At 37.8% G+C, this 14,772-nt stretch overlaps 4 protein-coding genes across 4 annotated transcripts; all 4 read left to right on the forward strand.

Annotated features, from left to right (window-relative positions):
* The first annotated feature begins 326 nt into the window (after positions 1-326).
* LOC108091584 (nose resistant to fluoxetine protein 6-like) lies at positions 327-2,961 on the forward strand. The gene is made up of 9 exons (XM_043209257.1): positions 327-573; positions 636-963; positions 1,025-1,098; positions 1,155-1,357; positions 1,418-1,530; positions 1,586-1,799; positions 1,945-2,126; positions 2,188-2,641; positions 2,709-2,961. Exons 1-9 carry the CDS (start codon positions 327-329, stop codon positions 2,940-2,942), a joined length of 2,049 nt encoding a protein of 682 aa, XP_043065192.1. The 3' UTR covers positions 2,943-2,961.
* Positions 2,962-3,957: 996 nt separating this feature from the next.
* On the forward strand, positions 3,958-6,606 carry LOC122320779 (nose resistant to fluoxetine protein 6-like). Its single transcript, XM_043209259.1, has 9 exons — positions 3,958-4,204; positions 4,267-4,594; positions 4,656-4,729; positions 4,786-4,988; positions 5,049-5,161; positions 5,217-5,430; positions 5,576-5,757; positions 5,819-6,272; positions 6,341-6,606. The coding sequence occupies exons 1-9, from the start codon at positions 3,958-3,960 to the stop codon at positions 6,548-6,550; spliced, it is 2,025 nt and encodes a 674-aa protein (XP_043065194.1). The 3' UTR covers positions 6,551-6,606.
* A 1,109-nt stretch (positions 6,607-7,715) lies between these two features.
* Positions 7,716-10,354, forward strand: LOC108091593 (nose resistant to fluoxetine protein 6). The gene is made up of 9 exons (XM_017190868.1): positions 7,716-7,986; positions 8,049-8,406; positions 8,461-8,534; positions 8,595-8,794; positions 8,852-8,964; positions 9,023-9,233; positions 9,293-9,471; positions 9,527-9,992; positions 10,049-10,354. The coding sequence occupies exons 1-9, from the start codon at positions 7,716-7,718 to the stop codon at positions 10,289-10,291; spliced, it is 2,115 nt and encodes a 704-aa protein (XP_017046357.1). The 3' UTR covers positions 10,292-10,354.
* Positions 10,355-10,735: 381 nt separating this feature from the next.
* Positions 10,736-13,293, forward strand: LOC108091585 (O-acyltransferase like protein-like). The gene is made up of 9 exons (XM_017190861.1): positions 10,736-11,042; positions 11,106-11,433; positions 11,485-11,558; positions 11,618-11,820; positions 11,878-11,990; positions 12,049-12,259; positions 12,319-12,500; positions 12,556-13,021; positions 13,087-13,293. Exons 1-9 carry the CDS (start codon positions 10,736-10,738, stop codon positions 13,291-13,293), a joined length of 2,091 nt encoding a protein of 696 aa, XP_017046350.1.
* Positions 13,294-14,772: the final 1,479 nt, after the last annotated feature.

A 14,772-nucleotide genomic window follows, 5' to 3' on the forward strand; every position in this document is an offset into this window, starting at 1 on the left:
TACTTAATGCAAGTTACCAGCACAGGAATGAGTATCAATGAGGATACTTGGAACCTCGCTTTTTGAAAAAATGTGTAATTATAATATGTATCAGCGTTCAATCATAATGTGTCAAAGTGACCAAGATTATCGTTTGTCTTGAAGAGGATTTCATTCGTTATCGGTGCTTTTTATGTGAACATCTATATTCGATAATTCAGCTTTTGCCCCACGACAGGTATTTGCTAATCGGTTGTCATTTTTAAGATAACGCTTATCGATTAATAGCATTGCCATATAAAATCAGAGTCTACTGTCTGAAAGCCCTCAGTCGAAAACGAATTAGAATGATAAACGTAATTTACGTTTTACTCTTCTGTGGACTGGTCAATCCTAGTGCTTCGGATTCGACGGATTCTGATGTACAGAATAATAAGCTTCTAAAACAGTTGCCCTTAGAATTTTTGGAATTATTTCAAAATGTAACTCTAAAGAGCTTTAGCTTATCAGCCGATCAAAAGGATCTCGAATGTCAACAAGACATTGCAGCTCTAATAAATGGACTTTCCACAAACAAAATATGGGCAGAAAAATGTAAGTTAAGCTTAGTTATTAAATGCCTATGATTGAAGTACCCTTCTTTCTTTATCAACCAGTGATTGACTCGTGGGGCTCCATTCCTTCTGGTCTGCTGACCGGAAATACATATGATCTTGGGAACTTCGATGAATGCTTGTCAATTAACCAAGTGATCTCCAGTAGTCAGAAAATAAGTGGAAAATACTGTTTTCTAATCGCCAACAAATTAAAAATCGCAACCTGTTTTCCATCTTCATGCACTGCAACTCAAATAGATCCCATTGTGCAACATCTGGCAAAGAAAATATCTAATGTTTTCAGCTCTAGCATAAGTATGAAGATCAGTGAAGAAAGTTGTCAAACGAGTGAAAGTCCACCTTGGGATACACTGACTATTGTCACCATGTAATTTATTATTTTATCATATTATTTTATATGATTTTAATTTTTATTGTTATTATTTCAGAGCCATTCTTTCTGTAATGGCTGCCCTTGTAACTTTGTTTACATTTTATGACTACTTTCTGTGCAGGGATCAAAGTGAGATGGATTTTTAAGATATTGTTTTTCACTTTATTATATAAGATACTTTTCAGATCGGATGCCAGCTCTGGTGAAGGCTTTTTCAGCTCGAGCAAACTCTCGGAGTCTTTTTCGAATCGTACCTAGTAAATCAAATCCAAATGTGATTGATTGCCTTCATGGAATTCGTTGCATGTCACTCATTTGGGTTATTTACTGCCACGAGCTTATATTCTTTTTAAATTCTCCCAGCCTAAATTCAAATGAAATGTTTTCGGTTAGAGTGACTTAGAGTTAAAATATATTAGATTTTCTCTTAACCTTCCTAATATTGTAGTGGGCTGTTACACCCTTTGCCAGTTTTGTGCTCCATGGATACTTCTCAGTGGACTCTTTTTTCGTTCTTGGTGGAATGCTAGTCTGCATGGTGGCTTTACGTTCTATGGAGAAGTAAGAATACAATTAACTACTCGAAAAGTTTATCTAATACTTCATTTCTTTACAGATCTGGTGGAAAACTAAACCCTCTTTTAATGTATCTGCATCGGATTATTCGCATTTTGCCCGTCGTGGTCATCGCAATACTTGTCTACATGACAATGATGACAGTTATTAGCAGTGGTCCAATGTTAAAAAGCGGTTATCATGGCAAGAAATATTGTGAGAAGGGATGGTTTTGGACTCTGCTTTTTGTCCAGAACTATGCAGTACTAAACGTTGTGAGTAGTAAAACGTGTTCGATTTGTAATCAAATACGTCATGGTCACCGATAATCAACATTATCATAAAAACACCTGTAAAAGAGTACTTGATGTTTAAGGGGCTTTATTTGTAATCTACTGTGAATCATTCTATCTATTTCAGTGTCTCGATCACACGTGGTATTTGGCAGTGGACATGCAGTTGTATATACTTTCCCCGATTCTTTTAATAGCTCTCTACAAATGGGACAAAAAAGCGGCTTCCGGGATTGCTGTATTGGTGGTTTTGCTCTCGGGTTGTCTGTTTGCCACCCAAATGGTCAACCAGTACTCTTTGCTTATTCAGTAAGGTTGATTTACTTTTCTTGAATATTGATATATACTTACATTAATATACTGCTTACAGAAATGGCGCTGAGGATGACGGGGTGCCCAACAAGAAGTTATACCTTGCCACGCATACTCACGCTGCTCCTTGGTTAATTGGATTTTTATTTGGCTACTTTCTTCATCTGAATCGCGGTAAAAAGTTTCAGTTGAGCTGGCTTGTTGTATGGACGGGTTGGATCCTCAGCCTGGCGATGTTGTTTACTTCGATCTTTGCGCTTTATCCGCCTTTATCAATCCTAAAGGAATCTCTATATTATACTCTTACTCGAATTGGATGGCCATTGGCCATTTGCTGGATTATTTTTGCGTGTATGCAGGGTTACGGTAGCCTGGCCAACAGTTTTCTTTCTACACCTTTATGGCAACCTCTTTCAAGGCCCTCCTACTCCGTTTATATTTGGCATATGTTTGTCCAGGAGATAAACATGAGAAGTGGCAGGACGAACACGTATTTCTCCAACTACTCAGCCGTAAGATATAAATACCAAACTTAAACCAACATTATGCAACATAAATTTTGTATCTGCTCATTTTTAGATGGAACGTTTCTGGTATGATTTTGGCTTCACTGTATTAATGTCCTACCTCTTGTATCTTATTATTGAGGCTCCTCTTTGTGGATTTGACAGCCTTTTGCGACCTCGACCGAATCCTTCTGCTGATGATCAACCAAAGCTTATTCAAGAACAGAAAGATATTAAGAACTCTAGTGTAACAGACTGTACTGAAACTGAAACGAAACCTTTGAGCGTTTCTGATGCTCCTAAATAAATTTACCATATAAAAATAATATTAAATCAAATTTCCTGTTAAAAACGTTGTCTAACTGGTGACCTGAATTTTCGTAAGCATTTTCTGTCTAACTAAGTTAGTGTGGGTCATTACCCGTTCCGCCGAAGTTCAATATCATTTTTCTAGATTATAATAAAAGCGATAAGCTTACTCTGATAATGAATAAAAACACGTTGTAGGGGAAATTTCTCCTGATACCCAGAAGTCTCGTCGATTGCTTACTATTGGGGAAGTCGGCACGCTTGAAATTCGTAATCGATCGTAATCAACTTTTATTTTGTACGATCAGGAGTTTAGCTGAACCACAAGCTTATCGCTTCTTATACCAAGATTTGTCAAAAATAAAAACATAAAGGTTGACAAACAAACCCAAACAACATTGGCCAATGTGGTTCCCGGTTTTTTTTTTCAGAAAAAAATTAAAAAAAAAAAAACATTAAGCCTCTGAAAACAAATCCAAAAGATCTGAAATAAAGCTCGCGATCTGCCAGAATATGATAATATAGTATTCTGAATGTTATTAGCTCTCTTCAACTCTTTCCCCAGCAAAGCTCTAGGAATTGAGAATTCCTTAACTGGAATATTAAAAATGAAAATAGCCACTGGTTTTCCTGCTTCCTGTTCAGCAACTCTTATGAACAAGTTTGCGGAGCAGATTTTCCAGAGAATACTTAATGTAAGTTACCAGGACAGGAATGAGTATCAATGAGGATACTTGGAACCTCGCTTTTTGAAAAAATTTATAATTATAATATGTATCAGCGTTCAATCATAATGTGTCAAAGTGACCAAGATTATCGTTTGTCTTGAAGAGGATTTCATTTGTTATCGGTGCTTTTTATGTGAACATCTTTATTCGATAATTCAGCTGTTGCCCCAGGACAGGTATTTGCTAATCGGTTGTCATATTTAAGATAACGCTTATCGATTAATAGCATTGCCATATAAAATCAGAGTCTACTGTCTGAAAGCTCTCAGTCGAAAACGAATTAGAATGATAAACGTAATTTACGTTTTACTGTTCTGTGGACTGGTCAATAATAGTGCCTCGGATTCGGCGGATCCTGATGTACAGAATAATAAACTTTCAAAACAGTTGCCCTTGGACTTTTCGGAATTATTCCGAAATGTAACTCTTGAGAGTTTTGGCTTATCAGCCAATCCAAAGGATCTCGAATGTAAACAAGACTTGGCAGCTCTATTAAGGGGACTTTCCTTTAGTCAAATATGGGCACAAAAGAGTGAGTCACCATCAGTAATTTTAGGTCTGGAAACTAAGGTATCTACTTTCTTTATTAACCAGTGGTTGACTCATGGGGCTCTATTCCTTCTGGCCTGCTAACTGGAAATACTTTCGATCTTGGAAACTTTGATGAATGCCTATCAGTTAACCAAAAGATCTCCAGTAGTCAGAAAATAAGTGGAAAATACTGTTTTCTAATCGCCAACAAATTAAAAATCGCAACCTGTTTTCCATCTTCATGCACTGCAACTCAAATAGATCCCATTGTGCAACATCTGGCAAAGAAAATATCTAATGTTTTCAGCTCTAGCATAAGTATGAAGATCAGTGAAGAAAGTTGTCAAACGAGTGAAAGTCCACCTTGGGATACACTGACTATTGTCACCATGTAATTTATTATTTTATCATATTATTTTATATGATTTTAATTTTTATTGTTATTATTTTAGAGCCATTCTTTCTGTAATGGCTGCCCTTGTAACTTTGTTTACATTTTATGACTACTTTCTGTGCAGGGATCAAAGTGAGATGGATTTTTAAGATATTGTTTTTTACTATATTATATAAGATACTTTTCAGATCGGATGCCAGCTCTGGTGAAGGCTTTTTCAGCTCGAGCAAACTCTCGGAGTCTTTTTCGAATCGTACCTAGTAAATCAAATCCAAATGTGATTGATTGCCTTCATGGAATTCGTTGCATGTCACTCATTTGGGTTATTTACTGCCACGAGCTTATATTCTTTTTAAATTCTCCTAGCCTAAATTCAAATGAAATGTTTTCGGTTAGAGTAACTTATAGTTAAAATATATTATATTTGCTCTTAATCTTGCTGATATTGTAGTGGGCCATTACACCCTTTGCCAGTTTTGTACTCCATGGATACTTCTCAGTGGACTCTTTTTTCGTTCTTGGTGGAATGCTAGTCTGCATGGTGGCTTTACGTTCTATGGAGAAGTAAGAATACAATTAACTACTCGAAAAGTTTATCTAATACTTCATTTCTTTACAGATCTGGTGGAAAACTAAACCCTCTTTTAATGTATCTGCATCGGATTATTCGCATTTTGCCCGTCGTGGTCATCGCAATACTTGTCTACATGACAATGATGACAGTTATTAGCAGTGGTCCAATGTTAAAAAGCGGTTATCATGGCAAGAAATATTGTGAGAAGGGATGGTTTTGGACTCTGCTTTTTGTCCAGAACTATGCAGTACTAAACGTTGTGAGTAGTAAAACGTGTTCGATTTGTAATCAAATACGTCATGGTCACCGATAATCAACATTATCATAAAAACACCTGTAAAAGAGTACTTGATGTTTAAGGGGCTTTATTTGTAATCTACTGTGAATCATTCTATCTATTTCAGTGTCTCGATCACACGTGGTATTTGGCAGTGGACATGCAGTTGTATATACTTTCCCCGATTCTTTTAATAGCTCTCTACAAATGGGACAAAAAAGCGGCTTCCGGGATTGCTGTATTGGTGGTTTTGCTCTCGGGTTGTCTGTTTGCCACCCAAATGGTCAACCAGTACTCTTTGCTTATTCAGTAAGGTTGATTTACTTTTCTTGAATATTGATATATACTTACATTAATATACTGCTTACAGAAATGGCGCTGAGGATGACGGGGTGCCCAACAAGAAGTTATACCTTGCCACGCATACTCACGCTGCTCCTTGGTTAATTGGATTTTTATTTGGCTACTTTCTTCATCTGAATCGCGGTAAAAAGTTTCAGTTGAGCTGGCTTGTTGTATGGACGGGTTGGATCCTCAGCCTGGCGATGTTGTTTACTTCGATCTTTGCGCTTTATCCGCCTTTATCAATCCTAAAGGAATCTCTATATTATACTCTTACTCGAATTGGATGGCCATTGGCCATTTGCTGGATTATTTTTGCGTGTATGCAGGGTTACGGTAGCCTGGCCAACAGTTTTCTTTCTACACCTTTATGGCAACCTCTTTCAAGGCTCTCCTACTCCGTTTATATTTGGCATATGTTTGTCCAGGAGATAAACATGAGAAGTGTCAGAACGAATACGTATTTCTCCAACTATTCTGTGGTGCGTTACTAGAAACGTGTACTATTAATATCATTAACATTATTAACTACTTTGCAATTGTTTTGCAGATGGAACGATTTTGGTTTGATTTTGGCTTCACTCTACTGATGTCCTATCTCTTGTACCTCATCATTGAGGCTCCTCTATGCGGATTTGAAAACGTTTTACGGCCTCGAAAGAATCCTCCGGCTATTGATCAACCGAAGCTAATTCACGAACAGAAAGATGTGCGGATCTCTAGTGAAACAGACTGTACTGAAACTGAAACGAATCCTTGAAGTGTTTCTGATGCTGCTAAATAAATATATCTGACAATAAAAAATCTAAAAGCAAATCTCTTTCTAAATATGTTATCTTATTTCTGTTATTTATTTCCGTAAACATTTTCGGTCTATTTATGTTGGTGTGGGTCATTACCCGTTCCGCCGAAGTTCAATATCATTTTTTTAGATTACCGATCAAATTACCGATTACCTCAATCTGATAACGAATAAAAAACACGTTGTAGGGGAAATTTCTCCTGATACCCAGAAGTCTAGTCTAGATTGCTCACTATCGGGGAAGTCGGCACGCTTGAAATTCGTAATCGATTGTTATCAACTTTTATTTTGTACAATCAGGAGTCTAGCTAAACTACAAGCTTATCGCTTCTTATCCCCAGATTACATTGTAAAGGCCATTTGTAAAAAATAATAAAGCAGAGGTTGCCAATCAAACCCAAAAAATATTGCCAAAGTGATTTCGGTTTTTACAGAAAAAAATTTTTTGTTTAAAAGCATTAAAATGTGCACTTTAATCTGTAATAATATGAGAGGTCTTCCAGAATGTGACAGACAGTAGTACTGAACTACTAAATGTTAAAAGCCCTCTTAAACAATAAAACCGTGACAAAAAGTTCCATTTAGAAAAATGTTCAGTAAAATATGAAAAGGAAATGTTAATTACGCTTCGAACCAGTAAACCACCTGGCATCTAAATTATAGGAAATGATAGCCAATCTCGAATTCATTCGAAAAAAATCTATTTTAACCATGGGGTGGTCAAGTTCTATTACACTTGAACTGATAGTCTCTTCGCCAGAATTGAGCCTTTTATGAATAGATTAAAGCTGACAAGGTTGTTATACCCAGTATTCGTAGATTACTGGAGTCGACTTTTTATTATCCGGAAAAAAAAAAACGATTGTTGTTACCAATAATTTGGCACTTATTGGGCTACAGTTTTAAGTCAACAATGTGATAATTTGTCAATTTATACATCATGATGTGTCAGCAACACTTTATTTTAATTTATTTATTCATTATTTATTATTCATTACCTGGTATATTACAGTCGGGACTCGATTTAAATGCCCCACGTCGCTTACTATCGCAGTGGAAGCCTTTTACTGCTATATAAGCTCTTTAGATTGTTATAGAACCAGTTAATACCATTTGGGTTAGCATGGTCAACATAGGAAGTATTATTTTACTGAGTGGGCTCGCTCTGATCACCGCTTTGGAGCCCAAGGACACAAGTGTCCTTCAGGAGTTTCAGCGTTTAAAAGAACTAAAGCCACTGGGTATTGAGTTCGCCGATTACTTTAAAAATGTCTCGCTGGATGAACTAAGCCTTTCCGACTCCTTATTGCCAACTGCTGATGATCTCCAGTGCCTAAGTGATATGGCCCAGTTTATGTTGGCCTTTACCTCTGGCCAATATTGGGCATTGAAAAGTAAGTTGGCTATTAAATCAATTAGATTTTGAATAACTATTTCGTGCTCTTTATATTGACAGTGATTGATTCGTGGGGAACTATTCCCTCTGGAATTTTTACGGGCAACGTATATGACTTGGGAAACTTCGACGAGTGCATCAATATAAAGAAGGACACCATTCGCGGAAAATACTGCTTCTTGGAAGTTTCCCCTAGCAAAGCTCTTGGCATTGAGAATTCCTTAGCTGGAATATTAAAAATGAAAATAGCAGCTTGTTTTCCTGCCTCCTGTTCAGCAACTCTTATGAACAAGTTTGTGGAGCAGATTTTCCAGAGAATACTTAACGTAAGTTTACCCAGCACAGCAATGAGTATCAATGAGGACACTTGCCAGACAAATGAAAGCGAACCCTGGAGTGGACTCACTATTTTGACAGTGTAGGTGATTGTTTATTTACATTTTAGTTCCGTACTAATCATTTCTGATTACAGAGTGATCTTATCTGTGATGGGCTTCGTTGTAGCTGTTTTTACACTGTACGACTGCTTTTTGGTTAAGAATCAAGGTGAGACAAAATTTTATTAATTGGTCTTATTTATTAGTTTCTAATCTTTTTATCTTGCAGAAGAGATTTCTCCGGTTGTCAAACTGTTTTCTGCCAGGGCGAACTCCCGTGCTCTTTTCCACGTCGAGATTAAGTCAAATCCGAATGTAATTGAATGCCTTCACGGAATTCGCTGTATGTCTCTTGTTTGGGTGGTTTTCTTGCATCAATATGCCAGCTTATTTCATTCACCAAACATTAATCGTTTTAGTATTATCTCAGTAAGTAACTTATAACAACCTTTTTTATAAAACGCTTAACAAGATTTCTGTTTCTAGTGGTTACAAAAGCCTTTTACGGGTTTCTTTTTACACGGGACTTTTTCGGTTGACTCATTTTTCTTTATCGGCGGTTTGCTGGTGGCTTTGATATCATTGCGATCGATGGAGAGGTTAGTTAATCATTTTAAAAGGAAAACAATATTCTCATTACTTTGTTTTGTTTTGCAGAAACAAGGGCAAACTGAATGTGCCACTGATGTACCTTCATCGTTTGATCAGAATTGTTCCTATTTTGGCCATGGCTTTACTAGTTTACAATCAACTCATTGGAGTTTTGGGCGATGGACCACTTTTTAAGGGAGGTTACAATGGCAAGGCGTCATGTGAAAAAAGCTGGTACTTAACCTTGCTTTTTGTAGTTAACTATGCAAACGATATGGTAACTTCATTCTGGTAGCAAGTATATAGTAAAATATATAAAACAAGTTTTTATTATAGTGCCTTGATCATACCTGGTATTTGGCTGTGGATATGCAGTTGTTCCTAATCTCTCCGATCCTTTTGTTTGCTCTTTATAAATGGGGCAAAAAAGCTGCCGCTGGAATATTTGTCCTCATGGTGTTGCTGTCTGGTTGCCTTTTTGCCACCATGATGGTCAACAACTACTCAATAACAAAGTAAGTGTTTTAGTTGACAGAATTAACGTAATTGTATTAACTATTTATTCCACAGCTTGGATCTCTCGTTGCAAAAGCAGATGTACTTCTATACCCACACCCACGCAGCTCCTTGGCTTATTGGATTTTTGTTCGGATACTTCTTGTACGTGACTAAGGGCAAGAAGTTCCAGTTGAGTTGGGTTGCGGTTTGGTCTGGCTGGATTCTTTGCCTGGCCATGCTTTTCACTTCGATCTTCGCTCTTTATCCGATCCGCGATGCAGGAACTCCATGGTTGATGACCACTTTAGAGTTGTCTTTCTACTACACCCTTACACGAGTTGGTTGGCCAATGGCCATTGGTTGGGTGGTCTTCGCCTGTATGCAAGGATATGGGGGATTGGCCAACAGCTTCCTCTCCTCTCCGCTGTGGCAACCCCTCTCCAAACTCTCGTATTCGGTGTACATGTGGCACAGTTTCATACAGGAGATAAACCAAAGGATCAGAAGGACAAATACTTACTTCTCGGACTACCAAGTGGTATATTACTTGAATTGAAAGAGTTTATTTGTATCGCTTAAAAACAATTTTTTTAGATGCTGGATTTCTGGTCCAGTCTTGGATTTACAGTTCTATTCTCGTATTTACTGTACCTATTAATCGAGGCTCCAATTGGTGGACTGGACTTTCTTGTACGGCCTCAAAAGAATAAGCCTGTCGAGGTTGTACAAACTATGAACCCAGAACAGTTGCCGGAGAATCCGATTGATGATGATGACCTGATTAAGCAAAAAGAAACTGAGGAAACTCAATCAAATCTTCAAACACCAGCTGATTAGATAATTAAATTTGTTGTACGTTAATAAAACCAGAAGCATACTTGTTTCCTGATACAAGACAATTTATTACCATAAAACTTTTCACTCTGAGGACTTTAAGAAGGCATTGCCCATTGATACAAATCGATTTATAACTATAAATACGGCATTGTAAAATTAACTTGTGATAATATCTCAAAATTTTAAAACATTAAAGCTCCTGCTGGTACAGTATGCATAATTCACCATTTTCTTAATCTTCATAACTATTATTACTGCTGATATTTTGATTAACAGTTTCATACTGAGAATTTTAAAGCTTAGCTTATCTGTCGTGTTCAATGGAATCGGCCATTATATGACTAATCATTTTTTGTTGCCGTAGACATTGCTTATCGGAGTTTTATTCGGATATAAAAGGCTTGCCGAATTCGATGAGAAATCATTATTACCAGTCAAGCCACAATGGCCAAAATAGTCGGAGTGATTTTCCTCTGTGGGCTCGTGCTCATTAGTGCCTCACAGTTAAAAGAATTAAAAGAATTAAAAGAATTAAAAGAATTAAAAGAAGGCGATGTCCTTCCGGAGTTCCAGAGAATCAGCCAACTCAGATCCTTGGTATTTGAGTTTGCAGGACGCGTTCAGGATGTAAAGCCCGAAGACTTAAACCTGCTCGATTCCCGAGCGGCAAGTCAGGAGGATCTGCTGTGTCTCAGTGATTTGGCTGCGTTTATGACTGGTCTGCTAAGTGGTCAATACTGGGCTCTGAAAAGTAAGTGATCTTTGAACCGAGGCGAGTACTTTTTTTATGACCATGTTATCAATTTTGCGTCAGTGCTCGATGCCTGGGATTCCATACCTTCTGGCCTGCTCACTGGCAACATGTACGATCTGGGTCAGTTCGACGAGTGTCTCGCCATCAAAAAGGACACCAACCTGGACAGAACCATTCAGGGGAAGTACTGTTTTCTCTCAGTGGGAAGTTTCAAGACCGCCACCTGTTTTCCGGCCTCCTGTTCGGCGAGTCACATGAACGCGTTTATGGGCCAACTGGTGAAGCAGTTCCTGAATACCACTTTCCCCAGCTCGGTCATGAGTATCAGTGAAAGCAGTTGCCAGACCAGCGAAAGTGAACCCTGGGATGGACTCACCATTTTTATGATGTAAGTTTGCAGACGTCTTAATCTTTTCCCGACTAACGCCTTTGATTATAGAGTGATGTTATCGGTGATGGGCTGCCTGGTAGCTTTGTTTACCTTGTGGGACTACTGTCTGGTCAAGAATCAGGGTGCGTTAACATAAAATTATTTATCCACATCTGTATTCACAATGAATCTTCTGCTTTAGATCATCTCCCCATAATCGTAAAGGTATTTTCCGCGAGGGCAAATTCTAGAGCTCTATTTCGCATTGTAGCAGTCAATTCGAATCCGAATGTTATCGACTGTCTTAATGGTATTCGGTGCCTTTCCCTAATGTGGGTGATGTTCAGTCATCAATACATCATGACTTTATTTTCTGCAGGCATAAATATTATCCGTTTCATTTCGGTGAGTTAAATACTTAATACTTTGTAAGAAAAGTGTTTATTAATTATTTTATTTTAGTGGGCAGAGACACCCTTTGCCAGTTTTATTTTGCATGGATTTTACTCAGTGGATTCGTTCTTTGTGATTGGTGGATTACTGGTGGCTATGATTCCCTTGCAAATGATGGACAAGTAATTGATAAATACTATTTAATAGTTACTTTTACTTATAAACCAATTTCTTTCACAGAACCAAGGGCAAACTGAACGTACCACTTATGTACCTACATCGATTAATTAGAATTGTTCCACTTTTGGCCTTTGCTATCGTTGTCCACATGAAACTCATGACCCTCATATCAGGCGGACCAATTTTTGCTAGTGGATTAAAAGGAAAGACGGACTGTGAAAATGGTTGGTATTGGACTTTGCTCTTCGTGAACAACTATACAACCGACATGGTAAGTCCACCATATTATTAGTCTTAAACAATTATAAATAATATCTCTTTTAAATTCAGTGTATTGGACAATCTTGGTATCTGTCCTTGGATATGCAACTTTTCATCCTGTCTCCGATCCTTTTGTTCTCCCTTTATAAATGGGGAAAGAAAGCTGCTGCTGGCATCTTTGTTCTCATTCTTTTACTATCTGTCTGTCTGTTTACCACCATAATGGTCAACGGCTACTCACTGATTTTGAAGTATGTGAAACTTCACACTTATGTGAATCTTTCCTAACAAACCCTTTTTATTCAGGCAATTCACTACTGATGCTTACAAAGATATGTACTTTGCGACCCATAACCATGCAACTCCCTGGCTGATTGGCTTCCTCTTCGGATACTTCCTGCACTACAATAAGGGAAGGAAGTTCCAGCTAAGTTGGATGGCCGTGTGGGCGGGATGGATCCTCTGCCTGGCCATGATCTTCACCTCGATCTTCGCCATGTACCCGTATGCCAAGTGGAGTGCCGTTCCTTTGTCGACCTTCGGGGAGGCCTCTTACTACACCCTCACCAGATTGGGCTGGTCGATGGCCATTTGCTGGGTGGTCTTCGCCTGCATGCAGGGATACGGAGGACTGGCCAACAGCTTCCTCTCCTCCCCGCTTTGGCAGCCCCTCTCCAGGCTCTCCTACTCCATTTTCCTCTTTCACATGTTCATTCAGGAGATGAACGCCAGAAATGGCAGGACGAGTGGTTACTTCTCGGACTACACAATTGTAGGTTTCAAAAAGCATCTAGAAGTTTGCAGTTCAATTTTTAATATTAACTCTATTTATTATAGATGTGCAACTTCTGGTCAACCATGGGATTCACATGCTTGATGGCTTACGTAATGCACATCCTCATTGAGGCACCTTTCGGTGGACTGGATCTCTTCTTGCGACCGAAACCCAAGAGCCCTGCCTTTATCAAACAAGAATCCCAAGTAGACAACGGACCTAGTAATCTAGAAGAAACTAAAATATCGACTCCAACTTCTGCTGCATAGAAGGTATAAGAAATGTGCGAAATCTTATTAGTTTTAGTAATTTATACTTTAAATGTGGGAAAATAAATTTAAATAATTTTGGCTCAAATTCAAGTTGGCTTTAGTAAATGAAAGGGGGTTCTTCTTTCCTGATTCCAGACTGAGTTCCAGTTGTGTTGGGCGTCCATTTGGTCTGGATGGATTCTCTGCCTGGCGATGCTCTTTACTTCACCGTGTTTCCGATCCTCGATGCAGGAACTCCATGGTTAATGAGCACTTTAGAGCTGTCATTCCACTACACCCTTACACGAGTTGGTTGCCAATGGCCATTTTTATTCCCTTGCAGAGCAAAGGGTATTAAAATTTCAGTCAGAAGTTTGCAACGCAGTGAAGGAGACACCTCAAACCCCATAAAGTATATATTATATATTCTTGATCAGCATCACGAATCGAAATACATCTGTACGTCTGTCCGTCTGTCGTCCTGTCTGTTTCTATGTAAACTAGTCTCTCAGTTTTAAAGCTTTCTGGCTGAAACTTTCCCAAGAGTTGTGTAGTTATTACACGCAATATATAAGTCGAAACGGGCCGGATCCGCAGACTATATCGGACAGCTCCCATACGAGAGACTGAAATAAAAAATTATTACTCCGTTATTTTTAATGAGATCGACTTCTTTCCAGATGGCGTTTTTTAACTACTATTAAATTTCGGATTAAGGGGCACAACTAGTGTGACATTTCAAAAAAATTTTTTTTTTTTCTTTCATATTTCGGTAGATTAAACCTTTAAAAATAACATATTAAAATTTCAAATCGATATCTTAAATAGTTTTTGAGTTATATAAATTTTAAGAGCAGCCGCTCGTATAGCAGTGAATACGATCATTTTATCTTTAAACGCGTTTTTCTCGAAACTGCATTTTCCGAATTTGCTGCAGTGATAACTCAAAAACTAATGATCCGATCACTATCAAATTTTTTTTAGATGTTCTATATATAGTCCTCCCTACAATGACCTATCGGTTTTCTGATCCTATCAAAAATCGAATTTTGGCAGGCCAAAAACGACCCAAATTTTGGGTAAAATTCGATTTTTTTTTTTTAAACGCCGCCATTTTGTCAATTTTTGATATTTTTCTTTTATCGTAGGTCATTGTATGGACAATATCATCTAGTTTAACGAGAATTTTTCATTTTTTGATTTCATCCACGGAGATGGCCGGAATCACTGCAGCAGTTGGGGCACTTTTTTTTTTAGCGCCGTTGGAGATCGGCTCTAGCTTAAAAAATATTTAATTTTTTTCTTTAAAAATTTTACTGTATATTCTTCAAACATGTATAAATATATTCTGAAAATTTGAAAAGAATGGATCAAGTAGTTTTTTTAAAAAAATTCCCAAAAATCACCATTTTTTTAGGCCGTCACACTAGTTGTGCCCCTTAAATTTTATAAAAATCGGATAACTCTACCATATAGCTGCCATAGGAAAGATCGAAA

This window comes from Drosophila ficusphila, unplaced genomic scaffold (genome assembly GCF_018152265.1).
Source record: "Drosophila ficusphila isolate 14025-0441.05 unplaced genomic scaffold, ASM1815226v1 contig_791, whole genome shotgun sequence".
In the NCBI taxonomy this organism is placed as follows: domain Eukaryota; kingdom Metazoa; phylum Arthropoda; class Insecta; order Diptera; family Drosophilidae; genus Drosophila; species Drosophila ficusphila.